This window comes from Ailuropoda melanoleuca, chromosome 6 (genome assembly GCF_002007445.2).
Source record: "Ailuropoda melanoleuca isolate Jingjing chromosome 6, ASM200744v2, whole genome shotgun sequence".
Taxonomy (NCBI): Eukaryota; Metazoa; Chordata; class Mammalia; order Carnivora; family Ursidae; genus Ailuropoda; species Ailuropoda melanoleuca.
In genome coordinates, this window is record NC_048223.1 from 76,486,017 (window position 1) to 76,505,836 (window position 19,820).

General features: G+C 38.4%; 1 protein-coding gene across 2 annotated transcripts in view; it reads left to right on the forward strand.

Annotated features, from left to right (window-relative positions):
* The window catches only part of MCU (mitochondrial calcium uniporter), a 193,336-nt gene extending 176,045 nt beyond the window's left edge, over positions 1-17,291 (forward strand). For both annotated transcript variants that reach the window (XM_034662667.1, XM_034662668.1), the window contains exons 5-8: positions 6,115-6,275; positions 7,728-7,931; positions 13,867-13,983; positions 15,355-17,291. In XM_034662667.1, coding sequence (XP_034518558.1) covers positions 6,115-6,275; positions 7,728-7,931; positions 13,867-13,983; positions 15,355-15,432 — 560 coding nt within the window. In that variant the 3' untranslated portion in view covers positions 15,433-17,291. The remainder of the gene's footprint in view (positions 1-6,114; positions 6,276-7,727; positions 7,932-13,866; positions 13,984-15,354) is intronic.
* Positions 17,292-19,820: the final 2,529 nt, after the last annotated feature.

A 19,820-nucleotide genomic window follows, 5' to 3' on the forward strand; every position in this document is an offset into this window, starting at 1 on the left:
AATGTAGGACTCGATCCCAGGACCCTGGGATTATGGCGTGAGCCAAAGCCAGATGCTTAACTGACAGGAGCCACCCAGGCATCCCTTTCATTTCCCTCTTGACGGATAGCACTTTATTATTTTTTTAAATTATGTTATGTTAGTCACCATACAGTACATCATTAGTTTTTGATGTAGTGTTCCATGATTCATTGTTTGCGTATAACACCCAGTACTCCATGCAATACATGCCCTCCTTAATACCCATCACCGGGCTAACCCATCCCCTCACCCCCCTCCCATCTGACACCTTCAGTGTGTTTCCCGGAGTCCATAGTCTCTCATGGTTTGTCTCCCACCCTTCATTTTCCCCTTCCTTCTCCTTATGTCCTCCATGCTATTCCTTATGTTCCACATGTAAGTGAAACCATATGATAATTGTCTTTCTCTGCTTGACTTATTTCACTTTGCATAATCCCCTCCAGTTCCATGCATGTTGTTGCAAATGGTGGGTATTCATCCTTTCTGATGGCTGAGTAATATTCCATTGTGTATATGGACCACATCTTCTTTATCCATTCGTCTATTGAAGGGCATCTCGGCTCCTTCCACAGTTTGGCTATTGTGGACATTGCTGCTATGAACATTGGGGTGCATGTGCCCCTTCTTTTCACTACATCTGTATCTTTGGGGTAAATACCTAGTAGTGCAATTGCTGGGTCCTAGGGTACCTCTATTCTTAACAGCTTGAGGAACCTTCGTACTGTTTTCCAGAGGGGCTACACCAGCTTGCGTTCCCACCAACAGTGTAAGAGGATTCCCCTTTCTCCACATCCTCACCAATATATGTTGTTTCCTGTTTTGTTAATTTTTGCCATTCTAACTGGTGTAAGGTGGTATCTCATTGTGGTTTTGATTTGTGTTTCCCTGATGGCTAGTGATGTTGAGCATTTTTTCATGTGCCTGTTAGCCATTTGTATGTCTTTTTGGAGAATTGTCTGTTCGTGTCTTCTGCCCATTTTTTGACTGGGTTATTAGTTTTTTGAGTGTTTGAGTTTGAGAAGTTCTTTATAGATCTTGGATATCAGCCCTTTATCTGTAATGTCATTTGCAAATATCTTCTCCCATTCTGTGGGCTGCCTCTTAGTTTTGTTGACTGTTTCCTTTGCTGTGCAGAAGATTTTATCTTGATGAAGTCCCAAAAGTTCATTTTTGCTTTTGTTTCACTTGCCTTTGGAGATGTGTCTTGAAAGAAGTTACTGTAGCCGATGTCGAAAAGGTTGCTGCCTATGTTCTCCTCTAGGCCTCGGTAACTTCTTTCAAGACATGTCTCCAAAGGCAAGTGGATAGCACTTTAGAACTAAAAATGCTATATGTTGCGTACCAGTAAACCCAAACCTTACACACTTCCATCATGCGCTGAGGACAAAGGGCTTATTGATAGAGGATCTAATAAAGGCCCATTTAAAGTTTATGTGGGATTGACAGTCCATAAGTATTATGGATACTTAGGTGTTGACAACTCTTGTACCTAACCCCAAAATTGGAAAGGAAGAGGCAGAAAAAACCAAGGGGGCAGGTCATAGCACTAAGGCTAGCTGTAAGTATCCTTGCATTCTTTTGGTTATGATAGCTGTGTATGGCTGGATTGCCATCTGCCCACTGCAGGATGAGAAGAGTAACTGTTTTAGCAATTAGATTATTTTAAACACAACCTAAATCTAGAATGGAGGGAGGAGTATGGAAAGGGAGTACAAAAGATCTTTTATCTCAGTCCATGTTGAAGTAGTAATTAACTATCTTCCACTTAATATAGGGAGGAAGAGCATATAATCTAAATCACTGGTTGTTGAAAGTTGTTGTGCTAAGGAGAATCATTTTGATTGGCACCACTAAACCCTTTTCCCCATTTATCCATCCAGAGGATATTGGAAACCTTGCTTCACTCTGAATGATGTAAATGACTTGAGAGAAACAGTTGAACAGACAAACCAAATACAAACAGTAACACATACTTTATCAGAGATTCAACCAAAGTCCTTCTCAAATCATTGTAGTAGCTGAAAAGACTTTTAATCCCCATTATGTTAACACATTTCCTTGCCTTTGTGTACCTTGATTTCCTGGCACTGATGACATGTGCAAAAACATTAATAAATATCTAATTGCATTTTTAGTGAAGCATGCACAAATCATCCAAAAGTGTTGTTGTTAAGCCATTAGCAGATTTATCTTCTCTCATAATTTCATCTCCAAATATGTGGGCAAATTTTTCCAGGTCAGTGGTTTGAGGTTGATGTTTTTCTCCACTCTGACAATACCTTGGAACCATATTCTTCCTGACAAGAAAATCTAACAAAATAAAGCAAATTCTCTTGAGTTTACTGGAGCTTTAGTAATTGGACATCTGTGAGATTGATCTTTGAATTATCGTTTCATGTTTTTTTCATTGCTGTTAGAAGGTATGTGATTGCACGTTAAATTCTTGTATTTGTTTAGAATAGGCAGTACAGTCACAAGGTTTAATTCCCAAAGTCAAAGAACGTATGGGAAAAAGTTTTCTTTTCCTTGTTCCACATCCACCGTTTGTTCCTTCTGTACCAGCAAGCACTGTTCTTAGTTTCTTATGTTTCCTGACAAATATTGTTGATGCATTTGTAAGGAAATATGAATGCATAACTTTTTTCCCTTTTTATGCAAATAATAGCATTCATATATACATACATAGTATTTGTATCAGTCAGGGTTCAACTGGGGAATCAGAACCTCAAAAGTATTGTGGAATAAAAGATTTATTATAGGACTGAGACCTTGTACAATTGCAAATAAAGCTGAAGAAGTAAGAATGGATTCAGAGGAAGACGACAGTGGAGTAGGAGGACCCTAGGCCCCCTCCTTCCATGAATACAACTAGATAACTATCAAATCATCATAAATACCCCAGAAATCAACCTAAAGACTGACAGAACAAACTCCACAACTAAAGGGAGAAAACAGTGAGGTGTGCCTGTGTGGCTCAGCTGGTTAACTGTCTGCCTTGGCTCAGGTCATAATCCCAGGCTCCTGGGATCGAGCCCCATGTTGGGCTCCCTGCCCAGCAGGAGAGTCTGCTTCTCCCTCTCCCTCTGCCCCTACCCCTGCTCATCCTCACTCTCTCGCTCACTCTCTCTCAAATAAATAAAATATAAAAAACAAAAAACAAAAAACGGGAGAGAAGAGGCTATGTTGAAGAGGGAACAAGAGACGTAACTGGCTTTTGTAACACAGAGAAGCAGGCAGAGACTAAGACAAAATGAGGAGACAGAGGAATTTATCCCAAATGAAAGAACAAGATAAGGCTGCAGCTAGAGATCTAAGCAAAACATATAAGTAACATACTTGATGGAGAATTTAAAGGAGCAATCATAAAGATAGTCACTGGGCTTGAGAAAAGAATGGAAGACATCATTGAGAACCTTACCACAGAGATAAAAAAAAAGTTAAAAAGGAGTCAGACTGGGGCACCTGGGTGACTCAGTTGGTTAAGTATCTGCATTCAGCTCAAGTCATGATCCCGGCATCCTGGGATCAAGCCCCGCATCAGGCTCCCTGCTTAGTGAGGAGTCTGCTTCTGCTTCTCTCTTTGCACCTCCCCCTGCTCATGCTGCCCCCCCACCTCAAATAAATAAATAAATACATCTTTTAAAAGGAATCAGACATGAAGAGTGCATTAAACTAGATTAGAAACATGCTTGATGTGATGAACAGCAGGCTGGAAGAAGCAGAGAAACCAATTAATCACCTAGGAGACAGTAATGGAAAGCAATGAAGCTGAACAAAAGAGATAAAGAATTACACAAAATGAGAATAGATTTAGGGAACTCAATGACTCCATGAAACATAATAACACATAAGTCTTATAGGAGTCCCAGAAGAAGAAGAGAGAGAAAAGGGGGCAGAAAATGTATTTGAAGAAATAATAGCTGAAAAATTCCCTAATCTAGGGAAGGAAACAGACATCCAGATCCAGGAGGCACAATAAAACTCCCATCAAAATCAACAAAAGCAGAGCCACACAGACATACTGTAATTAAATTTGCAAAGTATAATGATAAAAAATTCTTAAAATGGCAAGGCAAAAGAAGCCAGTAACTTAAAGGGAAAATCCATAAGGCTAGCAGGAGATTTTTCAACAGAAACTTTGCAAGCCAGAGGGGTTGGCATGATACATTCAACGCACTGAAAGGGAAACATCTTCAGCCAGTAATACTCTATCCAGCAAGGCTATCACTCAGAGTAGACGGAGAGGTAAAGAGTTTCCAGACAAACAAGTTAAATGAATTCATGACCACAAAACCAGCCCTACGTTAAAGGGGACTCATCGAGTGGAAAGGAGAGACCAAAAGTGACAGTATAAAAGGCAGAAAACACAAAGCAGTAAAAAAATATTTCCATAAAAAAGCCCAGTCCTCAGTACCTAATGCAAAAACATTTGTTAATCTTATCTCTAGGATTCAAATTCCTCATTTATAAATTTTGGCTGCCAAGTTTACTCATGCTGTTATTGTGAAGATAGCATGATATAAATAATATATGTGTAGAGATTTTGTTAACCATAGATAATTGATCACTACTTAAGGAATTGTCTTTTTGAAAGGGGACCAAGCTTTCATGAGAAATATTGTTATTTATCTAATAGAAACATTATAATTCAGTTCCAGCCATGGGGTCAGGAGACACGGACTCTACCACTTCACCCTGACATTCTGTATAAGCTACTGCCTTCTAGAGTGCAGCCTCCTCTTCTGGTAACTTTGGAAAGTATAAAGCCATATGCAAATGTGAGCTACAACTTCAGTGGAGAGTGGGCCCTGTTGACATAGATGACTTCTAGAACTCAAAGTGTTCTTGCTTTTGTCTGTTCCCATTAACTCAGTGCACATTTACTGAAGTGTGCAAAGTGTACTATGCTAGGTGCTGTATCCCATTTTATTATATCAGCTCTTCTGTAATCCAATTTACTGCCCTTACGTGAATTTTTCGTCAGTTGAATTTCTGTGATAACTGTACTAAAGGACGTCCTTGAAAAAAGTTTAAATACATGGCTAATTCTGACTATGGCTTATTTTGATTTATGCTGTGTGTAACAAAATGTCACATTTAAGGCTAATAAGATTTTAAAACAAAAGTTTTCTTCCTTGTGTTTTTTTCTTTTTATTCTTTGACAGCTGAGATCAGCTGATTTTTTTTTTAAGATTTTATTTATTCATTTGAGAGAGAGCATGAGCAGGGAGGAGAGGGAGAAGCAGGCTCCCCGCTGAGCAGGGAACCCGACATGTGAGGGGATCCCAGGACCCAGAGATCATGACCTGAGCTGAAGGCAGATGCTTAACTGACTGAACCACACAGTGCCCCATAGTTGATATTTTATTAGATTTTCAAAACATAATTTTGAGATTTCTAGAAACACATGCTACTCACAGAAGAGGATATTGAATCAAAGAATTTAATCTTCTACCCTTTCAATCATTCTCGTAACTCATGCCCTCTAAAACATGATATTGAGGCCCAAACAGCTATATTCTGTGTCTTTTCTCAACAGGGATAAAAGTCGGTATGCTAGGGGGAAGGTGTATGGGAGCTAAGAGTTTTAGGGTAATTGTATTTTTATTTATACCTTTGTATTTGCAAATTTGAAATACTAGGTATTTTTTCTTATGTTAAACAGGAAAAAAGTAACCAATTAAAATGGCAGGACCATAGATAAATTATAGATAAGCATTTTGATAAGCGTGATAATCAGATTGATTGTGAACCTCTCTACTAGTTTTTAACATATTGCCTAAAATTTTTTGTTTTTATCTAATGAAGATTATTATTATTTGTAACCTTGTTTGTAGCATTTTGACTTCCAAGAATATAAAGGTAAATGTTGGCTTCAAAATTTTGAAGTTGCCTAAATATGAATGACTTTCTAGGATTTGTAGATACCTCTTTTTTGAAAAGGAACTATCACTTTCCTTCAGTTGAACACTGATGGGGGGTTCCCTATAGCAAATGAATCTGTCTTGTTTTTATTATTGTCTAATAGCCCTGGGAATAGTAATGCTCCATCTGAGGCGAACATTTAAAAAAATGTAACCCCTTTTTTTCCAGACCTCTTAAGCCACGAAAATGCAGCAACACTAAATGATGTGAAGACACTCGTCCAGCAGCTGTACACCACGCTGTGCATCGAGCAACACCAGTTAAACAAGGAGAGGGAGCTTATTGAAAGATTGGAGGATCTCAAAGAGCAACTGGCTCCCTTGGAAAAGGTGCTGATTCAAACCTCAGACTTCCCTCTTCAACAGTAATTTTCTAGAGCTGTTTGCTTTTTTCCCCCCTCCATCTTTTTTGGTAATTGAGTTGTGTCAATCAAACTAGTCCTTTAGTCAATCAAACTAGTCCAATTGAAGCTAAGAAAAAACTTAAAAAGGAATAGTTTCAAGTCTTCATAATGGGCACAGAACTTTGAGCTCTTAATGTCTGCCCTTAACCTGATTTACCATTTACCAAATTAAAATAATTACTGATTGAGAAAAGTTATGAGTGTAGTGAATAATAATTTTGGCCAAGTTAAGAATCAATATTATATGGAGTATTATGTGGCTGTTAAAAATGGTTATATAGATCTAATATGCAATAGAAGAATATTATATTTTATGAAAAGTAAATTATAAAATAGCGTGCATATTAGTGTATACTATGATCTAATTTTTAAATGTGTTGTGCATATAGCTATGCATGTTTATATATATATGTATGTAAACTACAGGAAAAATGTCAGAAGGAATATATTCCAAAATGCTAATGTAGTGGTAGGATGATGATTGATTCTCTTCTTTACATTTTTCTAGATGTTTTATAGTAAACATGTGTCAATATTTTTTAATGATGATGCAAATATTTTCATTTTAAGAAATTAGACTATCAGAGATTAAGGAAGGGAAGAAATACTCTTAATATTGTGCTTTTTCTCATTTCCTTAAAAATGATGAACATGTATCTCAAAGTTCTCATTAAATTTAAGACCATTAGAAATGTGATAAATTAAACTTGAACTGTTGTGAAGGAGAATGAGATTTAAATTTGGTATTTTCAAGATGTAAAAAAGCATTTTTTTAATGTACCAGCTATAACAAAATAATTATCATCTTTTATTGAATGTTTATTATGTGCCGGGAATTGTGCAAGTATTTTACCTGTATTCCATTATTTAGTCCTCGGAACAACTCTATAATGACACTTACGACGATATACAGATCAGGGCCTGAACACAGCCGTTCTGAATCCAGAGTCCATGCTCTGACTCACTGTGCTTTCTGCCCCCTGGCAGACTCCTTGAGCAAACAACGATGATAGATTTTAAATCTCGTATGTTACAGTAAGAGAACACTGGCATGTTTTCATATCCCTCCCTCAGAAAAGATAATTGTGTAGTTGGATGAGGAGTTGTTGACACTAACTTACTCCCGTAGTTTCACCATATTTTCATCTACTTCTAGGGTGAAGCATAAAACACAAGTGTCCTAAGGAAAGTGTTACTCTTATAAAATATTCAGTGAAAACTACAGACACTATTTAGGAAGACAAGCTACTTTACTAGAATGGAGACTGACATGTCTTGATTATGAGCCGTATTTCTTCCGTGAACGTAAAACAGCTTAAATTTAAAATGGGTTCTATGTCAAAATACTGTATTGTTGATTGATGTTGTTGCCCCGTAGGTACGAATTGAAATTAGCAGAAAAGCTGAGAAGAGGACCACTTTGGTGCTATGGGGTGGACTTGCCTACATGGCCACACAGTTTGGCATTTTGGCCCGGCTTACCTGGTGGGAATATTCCTGGGACATCATGGAGCCGGTCACCTACTTTATCACTTACGGAAGTGCCATGGCAATGTATGCATATTTTGTAATGACACGCCAGGTAAGAATTGCTCTTCTAGAAACTTTTTATGAGATGCTATTGAAGTTTTGGTTGTTAAAGTAGTTCTCTTTTCTCTCGTATTCTTTTTCTTTTTTTTTTTTTAAAGATTTTATTTATTTATTTGACAGAGAGAGAGACAGCCAGTGAGAGAGGGAACACAAGCAGGGGGAGTGGGAGAGGAAGAAGCAGGCTCATAGTGGAGGAGCCTGATGTGGGGCTCGATCCCAGAACGCTGGGATCACGCCCTGAGCCAAAGGCAGATGCTTAACGACTGAGCCACCCAGGCGCCCCTCTCTCGTATTCTTTCTAAGGCCAGTTCCCTTTAAGTACTCATTTATCCTACACACACATACACACACACACACACACACACACGTATACACACATGCACATGCATGCTAATTGTGTATTAGGCCCTATTCTAGGAGGTAAAGGTAGGGAGGTAAATCATGGCTCCTGACCTCATGGACCTCACAGACTATAAAGTGAGCTATATAAACCATTAAATTCAGAAAAAAATATTTTACAGTAAGTTACAGAATAAGAGGGCAAAGGGAGAAGAATGATCTGCTGCAGGATAGCCTGTTCAGCCAAGTTGGCTTGGCTTTTTATTATACTATGTATTTAATTTAACAGTTGGATAGGGTAGTCTCAAGCTTTTTGTTTTTATTGAATTCTTGGAATGGAAAGTTGGTGATAACTAATCAGATAGTTAAACTCAAATCTGGGCAATTTCTAATTTGTTAAGAGTATAGGTAGGCTTCTTTGTTATTGTTTTTACATGGAAGAGAGATGAAAATTAGATATCTAATCACTTTTATATGCCTGGCCTATTCTCTGGCAGCCAAGACTCATTTATTAAATATCAGTATCTGGAACTAATTTTTGTTGCCAGTGTTATGTTTACGGTAGCTTGAAAAACCCTGTGTCACTTTAAAAAAGTATGAAGGATTTATTATCACTGTGTGATACCAACACAGATCCAGCTTCCCTTGATAAAAAACATAAATAAGTGAGACATAAGAAGCTTTTTCTATTTTCTTAGGTTTCAAAAGAAAGCTGAGACTTGCTTCTCTTATATTTTTATATGGCTGCTATTGAACATAGGCATTTTGTTTCTGTTGTTGTTAGACCACTGGTCACAGGCCTATTTATGTGTGAGAAAATGAAAGCCCAAGAATGGTATTTAACCTTTCTGCACCTCCCAAGCTTGTCTAGTAGAGAAGAGAGACAGTAAACCATTCGTGTCCTGCCATTGTTTGCCCAGAGTATCCAGCACCTAGTCCCATGTCTGGCTCATACTCATTACTTTGAGTGAACAGAACCAAACAATCAGATCAGTCATGTCTAATCACAGCTCTGGATGTGGCTTTGCGTCTGTCTGTCTTTGTTTCCTGCCTTCTCTTTCTCCTCTCTTCCCTCTTCCTGTCCCTTATATACACACCCCTTTAATAGGTTCTTTTTATCTAATGATTGAAGTCCAAACTCCTTAGGCTGATACTCATAATCTCTGTCTTGTTCTCTGTCTTCTCCAAAGGTCTGTCAGTTCCCTACAGTATACTTACTATGTGTTCTAAACAAATTAAATTATATTCTTTATTCCCCCCAAATGCCCTGAGTTTTCCACCATTTCATTCCTTATTTCCCATCATTCTATCAACTGGGAAAGTTCTCCCTGTTGTTCTCCCTCTGTTATATTTCAAGGTTTCTTAAATGCTTATCTTTCATGAACCTTTGGCCAGTTCCCTGCAGCCAGCTTTGAACTCTCCTTCTGCATTCCTGAAGCACATTGTGCCTCTCATTTCACTTATCCTGTGCTATCTTGTATTATAATTATTCACATATAATGTCTTCACCCCTTTACTAGACTGTAATATCTTAGGAGGTGCGGCATTAAGGGTTTTTTTTTTTTCAATTTTTATCTCCCTTTAGCTACTATTAATCCATTATTGTCATTATCAGTAATTCAGTATTCACTTCTGCTTCTTGTGTGGCATACTAGGCATCAGACCAATCCTTCCATTAAGAATAGTTAGAATAGTTAGATAAAACATAAAATACATCTGCCTATAGACACTAGAGAGCTTATAAGATAGCAAAAATTACCATGCAAGGACCTGAAGAAGAGGAATTCCAAGAAGGCGAACCTGGTGTTGGTGTGCTTGTTCCTCTGTGGATTTATGCTGACTAAGCAGGGTAAGATGGAGAAACCAAGAAGCTGAGCCATACTTGATAATCTAGAAGGACCAAAACCATAGAGATTGCTTTGGTTTGGAACCTCTAATGGCTACCATTGTAGAATAAGGATGAACCTGTTGTAGGTTCTCTCTGAACTATAGCCCAACTTCATTCATCTCAATCCCATAATTTAGACTAAGGTATTCCTAGAATAGCGGTAATCCCAAAGTGCTAGTGCTCATAGATTCCAGGCAGATGCAAACATAAATTATCCCTGGAAGAAGGCAAGAAAAAAATATTAAAAAGTATAAAGATTGGAAAGAAAGAAAACTGATGTTATTCGAAGATTTTTGTACATAAAAAAATACAAAAACATGTACTTATATTTGGTTAGAATCCATAAGTGAATTTCATAAGGGTTACTGGATATAAGGTCAATATACATAAATTAATTGCATATCTATATGGCATCAACAAACAATTATAAAATGAGACTTTAAAAGATGCAACTTAAAATGACTTTTAAATATATCTAGAAGTAAATCGTGCAAAAGATATGCAAGACCCTCCATGCAGAAAAACATATAATTAAAGGAAAATTTTAAGCATGTTCATGGACTAGAAAAGTGTATATTAAAAAATGTCAGTTTTGTATACAAATTGATCTGTTTGATTCAGTGCAATCCCAGTCAAAATTCCAACAGTTTTGGGGATGGAGGGGAAGAGATTTGAATAAGCAGCTTCTAGAATTTCGATGAAAATGTAAAAGACTAAGAAAATCCAGTAAACCCTTGAAGAAAAACTAGGTAAGAGAATTTGCTCTACAGGATATGGAAGACTATAGCTTTCTTTATAATACTACAGTAATTAAGACAATGGCACAAAGACAAATAATCCAATGGAATAGATGAGAGAATGTAGAAACAAACCTGGTATAAATGAGCTTTTGATTTTAAAAAGATAGCACTGCAAAGAAGGAAGAGTCTTTTTCTATGAGTGGTGCTAGGACAATTGAATATCCATATAAAAATGAAATGACCCCATTCTTACACATCCTTAATAAAAATTAATTCCAGATGGATTATAGATCTAAATATGAAAGGCAGCACAATAAAGCTTCTGGAAGAGGGGCACCTGGCTGGCTCAGTCGGTAGAGCATACAACTCTTGATCTCAAGGTTTGTTTGTTTGTTTGTTTGTTTTAAGATTTTATTTATTTATTTGACAGAGAGACAGCCAGTGAGAGAGGGAACGCAAGCAGGGGGAGTGGGAGAGGAAGAAGCATGCTTAGCAGAGGAGTCTGATGTGGGGCTCGATCCCATAACGCCGGGATCACGCCCTGAGCTGAAGGCAGACGCTTAACCGCTGTGCCACCCAGGCGCCCCTGATCTCAAGGTTTTAAGATCAAGGCCCAGTGGGGTGTGATTACTTAAAAATAAAATGATTTTAAAAAATAAAGCTTCTGGAAGATAATATAGGAAAATATGTCAATTACTGTGGAATAGGGAATGATTTCTTACCCAGAATGAAAAGTGCTAACCATAAAGAATAAGAATGATAAATTTGACTCTGTTAAAATTAAGAACTTCTTTTTTTTTTTTTTTGTAAGATTTTATTTATTTATTTGAGAGAGAGAATGACAGCCTGCGAGAGAGGGAACACAAGCAGGGGGAGTGGGAGAGGAAGAAGCAGGCTCCCAGCGGGGGAGCCTGATGTGGGGCTCGATCCCAGGACTCTGGGATCACGCCCTGAGCCAAAGGCAGACACTTAATGACTGAGCCACCCAGGCGCCCCTAAAATTAAGAACTTCTGAGGGCGCCTGGGTGGCTCAGTCGGTTAAGTGTCTTTCTTTGGCTCAGGTCATGATCTCTGGGATTGAGCTTCCTGCTTAGCGGAGAGTTGCTTTTCTCTCTCACTTACCTTAGAAGGGTAAACAGGCTAGGAGGAGATATTTGTAGTACATATACCCAACAGAGGATCAGAATATATTAACAAAGCCTGTAAGTCAGTAAGAAAAAGCCAGACAATCCAATAGAAAAAGATGGCAAGAGATTTGAATAAGGACATCTAAAAAAAGGAAATTCAGGGGCGCCTGGGTGGCACAGTGGTTAAGCGTCTGCCTTTGGCTCAGGGCATGATCCCGGTGTTATGGGATCGAGCCCCACATCAGGCTCCTCCGCTATGAGCCTGCTTCTTCCTCTCTCACTCCCCCTGCTGTGTTCCCTCTCTCGCTGGCTGTCTCTATCTCTGTCAAATAAATAAAATCTTTAAAAAAAAAAAAAAAGGAAATTCAAATGGCTAATAATATATGAAACAAAAAGTCCTCAGCCTCCAGAGTGACGGGGAAAATGCTATAGATCTCCAAGAGAAATGAAAACATGTTCACACAAAAACTTGTACAGGAATATTCATAGCAGTATTATTCATAATAGCCAAAAAAGTGGAAACAACCCAAATATCTATCAGTTTATTAATGGATAAATACAATGTAGCATATCCATTCAATGGAATATTACTTGGCAACTAAAAGAAATGAAGTACCAATTCATGCTACAAATGGGTGAGCCTTGAAAGAAGGCAGCCACAAAAGGCTACATGCTACGTGATTCCATTTATACGAAATGTCCAGAATAGGCAAATTCGTAGAGTCATAAAGTAGATTAATAGTTACCTGGAATTGGAGATATTGAGGGATATGGGAAGTAACTATTAGAGTACAGGATTTCTTTTGGGTATAATGAAAATGGTCTAAAATTGATTGTAGTGATTGTTGTACAACTTCATGAATACAGTGAAAACCATTGAACATTATGCTTTAAATGGGAGAATTGTATGGTGTGTGACTTACATCTCAGTAAGGCTGTTCTTGAAAAATGAGGTAGCACTGCACACACACCAGAATGGCTAACATTTTTTTTTTAAACTGGCGATACCAAGTATTGGTAAGGATATGGAATGATGGCAACTCTCGTATCCTGCTAATGGGAGTATAATTGGTACCACCATTTTGGAAACCTGTTTCATATCATTTCTTAATTTGAACACAGACATACCTTATGATGTAGGATCTCCATTCACAGGTATATACCCAACAGGAGAGATAAGCCCAAAAAAGTTCTTGGCAGCGTTATTCATAATAGCAAAGCCTGGAAACAACCCAAAAGTTTATCAATAGTAAAATGGATAAATTGTGATGTAGTCATACAATAGAATGTAACATAGCAATGGTAATGAATGGACTACAAAAGTATGAATATCACAAACATATTGAGCAAAAGTAGCCACACACGACCTACCATCCGACTCCATTTTTATAAAATTAAAAAACAGGTAAAATTAAGCTGTAGAGTTCAAGGGGATTCATGCTTAAGTAGGAAAGCTGTAAAGAAAGCAATAAAATAATTACCATAAAAGGCAAGATAGTGATAAGTTTTGGGAGGAAGGAAGGTTAATAATTCAGAAGAGGCAGGAGGATGCTTCCAGGTTGTTGACAGTGTCAGATTTTCTTTACCTGGTGATGATTAACTTATTCATTATGTGATGATTCGTTGTGATGTACATTTTTGTTTTGTGTACTCTTACATGTGTGTTTCACAATAAAAAATGTTTAAGAAATAAACATTTAACACAACGCATATATCAGTATATATCTTTATATGTGTGCACGTGTATTGAACCTAATCAACAGCTAGTAAGTGCTCATTTTGTAAAGATAGTATTCCAAAGACTAATAATTTAATTTCTCCTTTAATTTGTAGGAATATGTTTATCCAGAAGCCAGAGACAGACAATACTTATTATTTTTCCATAAAGGAGCCAAAAAGTCACGTTTTGACCTAGAGAAATATAATCAACTCAAGGATGCAATTGCTCAGGTAAGTTTTCCAAAAATAAAAATAAATTCCAGCCCCATTTTGTATGGCATTGGTATTATAATAATAATATTATTATTACTATTATTATTATTATTACTGTTATCTGTAATTATAGTGCTTCTGTGGGTAAACTCTGAAAGAATGATCACACCCTCTTCTTCCTATATTAACTATTCTTCAGTTAATAAAAATGTCTATTTTAGCATGGACACCTCTCTGGAAAGTTTTAGAACACAAGCAGGTGAAAAGGTAATGGGTCCTGTCTATCCCATTAACAGTAGCATATTGAAATTTGTAGAACTGTTTTTACTTTTTTTCTTTTTGTTTTCTTAAGTTGTCTATTTTTTCTTTTCTCTCTTTTTAAAATCTTTTTACGACAATTTCCAAAGATTTCCCACCAAATATGTGTGGTAGCTATGGGGCAAAAATAAAATCCAGGTAAGAGAGACTACTGGAAATGTTTGCCAGGCACAAGTCAGAGTTTATTGAACTAGAAGATGCTGTTTTAAAAAAGATCGATATATTTTATTTCTCATAATAGTTACTTCTTTCAAATTTCTTTGTGTGCCTCCCTCTGATATCTTTGATTTTGCTAAATAAATCTTCATTCCTCTTCTCTGTAGTCTTACATGACTTTAGAGATTTTTTAAAAATCTCTAGAAGTTCTTCTATCCTCTTTAATGTTTGTTGCTCTTCTCTGTCACTTATTGGTGATGGAGTTGTGCTTTGAATAGGCTTAGTCTGTCCTCCTGCCTTGGCCTCGGTTGACTTGGGTCTTCTGTTGCTCTGTGTGGTGGTTCTCAACTGGAGGGAACACATCATGTCATTCCGGGAGCTGTGAAAAATACAGCTGCTCCGGCCCCACCCCAAGTAAGCCTAATACTCCAAGTCCACCAGCGGCGGGGTCCCAGCCTGTGTGAGTTTTGAAAGTGCTGCAGTTGACAGCACATCCCTGTTTTTAAAAATCACTAAGTGAAAAACTTAAAAACAACTACTGGAGGAACAACTGAAGTCTTGAGCAACGTAAATTAAAGTTCCGGATCAAGGCAGAGGTTTGAGATACGCCGTCAGGGTGCATCAGGTGCTCCCCACATTCTTGAGCCTCTGAGTCCTGCCCTGTTGACAGCACAGCCTTCTCTGGAGGCTGTGTTGACAGCCGAAAACTGCCAGGACAGACTTCCATTCCGGTCCCCCTTTGTTGTCCTGTGCCTTTAAAGTCCTTTGCTTCTGAGGCACTCTATTTTGAGAGTAATTGAGATGATTTCTGTGATTCATAGAGATGCAGAAAAGACAATTGCCTTTTCTGAGGAGACAGTAATGTCATTGAAAGCTTCACTAGCCAGTTTTTCTCACCTTTTCTTTCTATTTTAGGCAGAAATGGACCTTAAGAGACTGAGAGACCCATTACAAGTACATCTGCCCCTTCGACAAATTGGTGAAAAAGATTGATCTGCAAGAGCCTCTGAATCCTGGCAGAAAGAACACCTGTTTATAACTCTTGCCTTTTTAATTAAAGCATTGCAGGTGGAAGCTGGGAGCCATGTCGGGGTAGAGGGTTTTTACCTTTAATTAAAAAAACAAAAACAAAAAGGATCTTAGGGAAGAAGGGAATGTTAAAATCTAAGGATCAGGCTTTGTGGAATATAAGCTCAAAGGGCTTAGTGAATATTGTCTTAATCAAGCATCTTAGTTTCTGGATGAAAATGATGCATTATATAGTTGAGAGATTCATAATGAGAAAAGGATGCTGGGGGTGTTCCTTTCTTGCATCTTCTTGCAGGGTCAGCAAAACAGTAACACACCAGCACCCCACTCAGCTCTAATTTTTTTTTTAATTTAACTTTTCTTATTTTTGACATAGGAGTAAATAAATATACCAGAAAAGCAAATCCTCAAGATATGTGGGTGGCAAACAGAGTCTGAGCCCATGTCATTAGCATTTATTTTAAATTGGACCCAGTCTCTGCAAAGTGACCAGGAATCTCTCATATTCGTGCCCCTTTTCTGACCACCCACTCCTGTTGGTTACGCTAATTTTATCCATATGATAGTTGGAACCAACTTACGACTGTTTGATAATTGACACTTTGGATTATCCCGTAATACCTTCTTAAATGTCTGTATATCCCAGTGCTCTGGATCAGTGTCTAGGAATCATTGGCAACACTGCATGAGGTTGTTTTGTTTTGTTTTTTACTAATTAATCTTTAAGAGGAGGCAGAATTTCCCTCCTTTATTGAACTATCCTATTGATATTCCCCTCTCCCTCCATAACTCAAATGGGGGGGGGTGTTCAGCTGTATTACCAAATCAGGAAGATGTAAGGTTTACAAATTGGCTAAAAATCATGGCTCTCTAGCCATTTCAAACCAGAATAATTTCATTGCTGTTAATCTGCTTGTGTGACAGCATTCCAGCCCACCCAGATGGCGCTGCCTTATCTGGAGACTTTGTTTATCTTGAAGGACACACACTTCCACACTGTTTGTGAGCCCCCCCACCTCCACCACTTCAATAGTTGTAAATCAAGTGTGTGGATCTCAAAGGGTGCAATTTATCTTTATACAGGAATACATTTCTATGGCTTCCTTCAACCTACCCTCTTCACCCTATTTTTTCTTATCTTAAATTGAGAAAAGGAAGAATTAATCTTATACTCTATCAAAATATTTTCTACCATATTTCCAGATGACATCTGCACTTGAAGAGTCAAAGGGATCTGTGTCTAATATCCTGTTTTTAACTACTGTGGGGGCAGGATGGAAAGGATGATGAGGCTTGCCACGCAGCTGATTGGCTTTTTCTTTCACATGATTCACCCTCCTCATTGTGGCAAGGAGGTTATTTCTCATTTTCTTCCTCTTTCGGGATCATTGTGTATGAAAAGAAACACTCGCGATGACAAACCCAGACTCCAGGTGCCTTGCAGAGGTTGAAGGCAAGCCAGAACCGCTGCAGCTCTGCTCCTGCCGCCACCCCTTCCGCTGGCATGATGGGATGAAAGGATGCTTGTCTCCCCTTCCTCCCAGTACCCCCAGTCGTCCAGCCCCTTCCCTCATTTATTTTTGTTAAGTTATGTGAATTATTTTTAAATCTATCCTGTTTGTGCAGGGTTTTTAAGAAGAAACAGCACAGTGCAATGAGCAAATCCTTTCGGGGTGTGTGGGGGCAAGGGAGGGAAATGTGGAGAAAAGTCCTTTAAACAAATAGCAAAATATTGAACATGTGTAAAATCCTGTATCATTTATGAAATATGTATAAAAAGCAATGTACCTTCTGGAACAATAAATACTTATTCAATTTTTGAACTGTAGCATCTAATTCTTTAAAGCAAAACCAAAAACAACAATAGCAGCAACAAAGCTTATTTTCCAGTGATCTAGTGCAAAACTGTTTACTTCTAAAATTAATTCTTATAAAAATATCATTTTGAAATTAAATTTGGTTCCTAGAGCCTGTATTTTAAAAATAGACTTTTTAAAAAATATTTTATTTATTTATTTGACAGAGAGAGCACAAGCAGGGGAAGCGGCAGCCCATCACTGCTTGCTCAGAGGGGAGCCTGCTTCTCCCTCTCCCTCTGCCTGCCCCTCCCCCTGCTTTGTGCTCTCTCTCTCTCTCTCTCAAATAAATAAATAAAATTTATAAATAAATAAACTTTAAAAAACAGGCATTTCATTAATGCTTCCTGAATCTAAGATGGTCAATATTTTCCTAATTTTCCAGGGCCACCAGATGTTAAGTGACTTCTACGGCCAGAATAAAGCCATTGGCAGTACTGAGACTAATATTCTTATATCCTCATTAACAGGAAAATATTCCATTATATCAGACCACCAGATTGCCCAGTATGGTCTCCTGGACTTCAGAACACTGTCAAAGAACCAAGATTAAATATTATTTTAAGAGTTTGTATCAAATTTGATCAAATAATGATCACCAAACAGGAAAATATCACATGCTACCTAGTCCATTGAAGGCATGTCAAAAAGCATATGTTAAGCACTTGTATTTAGTGCAGCGTGAGATGTACTATGTACCAAGAGCCTCCTGGCAGCTCTAGCAGCCCAATACAGACATCCCTGAGACAGACGTAAAGTGTAAGAAGGTAAGATTGAAAATGTTAAGCCACTCTTCAATCTCAACGAATAATGTCTACATATTCAACAACATTGTTAGACTTTAGTGAATTTTCACTAGATAATGGAGAGTTAAACCCATTAGCGGGTGTAGATAATGTGGTTTGCTAACGGATAATAGACCTTCAGAGCTGGCAAAAGTAAAAGGGTTCTCTCATGGTACGATTGCTGGAGCAGCAACCTGGTTATCTCCTTGTCAAAAATGCAAGTTCTCTGATCCCTACTGAATCAGAAAGTAGGCATGGGGCCAGCAATCTGTATTTAATTAGTCCTGGTGATTTTGATGGGAACCATTGGCCTAGTCAAACCAGAGGACATCTGTGTCACAACTCATCAGTGAATACCGTGACCAAACAACCAGAGTGACAGGATTGGTGAGTATGGTGAATATGGTAAATGGAAAGAATAGAGCTCATATCACATGTACTATTGTATCTTGCTTACCAGCAGAGAGTAGCGATGAGCACATAGTAGATGCTCACAAAAACAAAAACGGGTCCCTGGTCAGTTAAGCGTCCATCTTAGGCTCAGGTCATGATCCCCGGGTCCTGGGATCGAGCCCCTGCATTGGGCTCCCTGCTCAGCGGGGAGTCTGCTTCACCCTCTCCCTCTCTGCCTCTCCCTGCTGCTCGTGCTCACTCTCTCAAGCAAAATCTTTTTAAAAACTTAAAAGAACAAATAGGTGGAATTTTTAAAGTCAATCTGGAAAGATTTCACAGAAAAGTGGAATTTCTTACATTTTGGAACTCAGTTTCATCAAAACCGTTAAGAGTTATGATTCATTTTTCTGGGATGCCTGGGTGGCTCAGTTGGTTAAGAGTCTGCCTTGGGCTCAGGTCATGATCTTAGGGTCCTGGGATCGAGTCCTGCATCAGGTTCCTTGCTCAGCGGGGAGCCTGCTTCTCCCTCTGACTGCCTCTCCCCCTGCTTATGCATGCTCTTGCTTTCTCTCTCTCTCTCTGATTGATAATAAATAAATAAATAAAAATAATCTCTTAAAAGAACAGTTACGATTCATTTTTTGAAAGATTTATTTATTATTTGAGAGGGAGAGCGGGGAGGGGGGAAGGGCAGAGGGGGAGAGAATCTCAAGCAGACTCCGGCTGAGCATGGATCCCCCCCTCCCAAGGCCAGACCCCATCCCACGAAGATCATGACCTGAGCTGAAATCAAGAGTTGGTCACTCAACTGACTGAGCCACCCAGGCGCCCCAGTTGTAATTCATTTTTATCACTGCCAACCATCTTTAGTTTGTTGCTCTCCCAACAAACAGGTACAAACTGCTTGTCTTCCAGAATGTACTACATAGTTACTTCCTTAGGATAAATGTATAGGTTAATTTAGTGAATTCTACTGAATATAAAATGACCCACTTTATAAATTCTCATTTGCATATGTTTTATAAATGCATCACCCACTGAGCAATCCCTCATTCTTGAAACTGTCCTCAGCTCCTGTGACTCTACTCTTGGGTTTCCTTCTTTAAATCTCTGACTACTTCTTGGTCTCATTTGCAGTATCCTCTTCCTCTGCCCACATCTTTGATGTTGGGCTTCTCCAAGTTTCCATTTCAGACCCCATTTTCCATGGATGATCTCACCCACTCCCCTTCCCATCTATATGCCGGTAGTTCTCAAATTGTTAGGTAAGCTCAGATCTTTCCTGAGCAGCAGACTGGTTTATCTATCTCCTAACTGA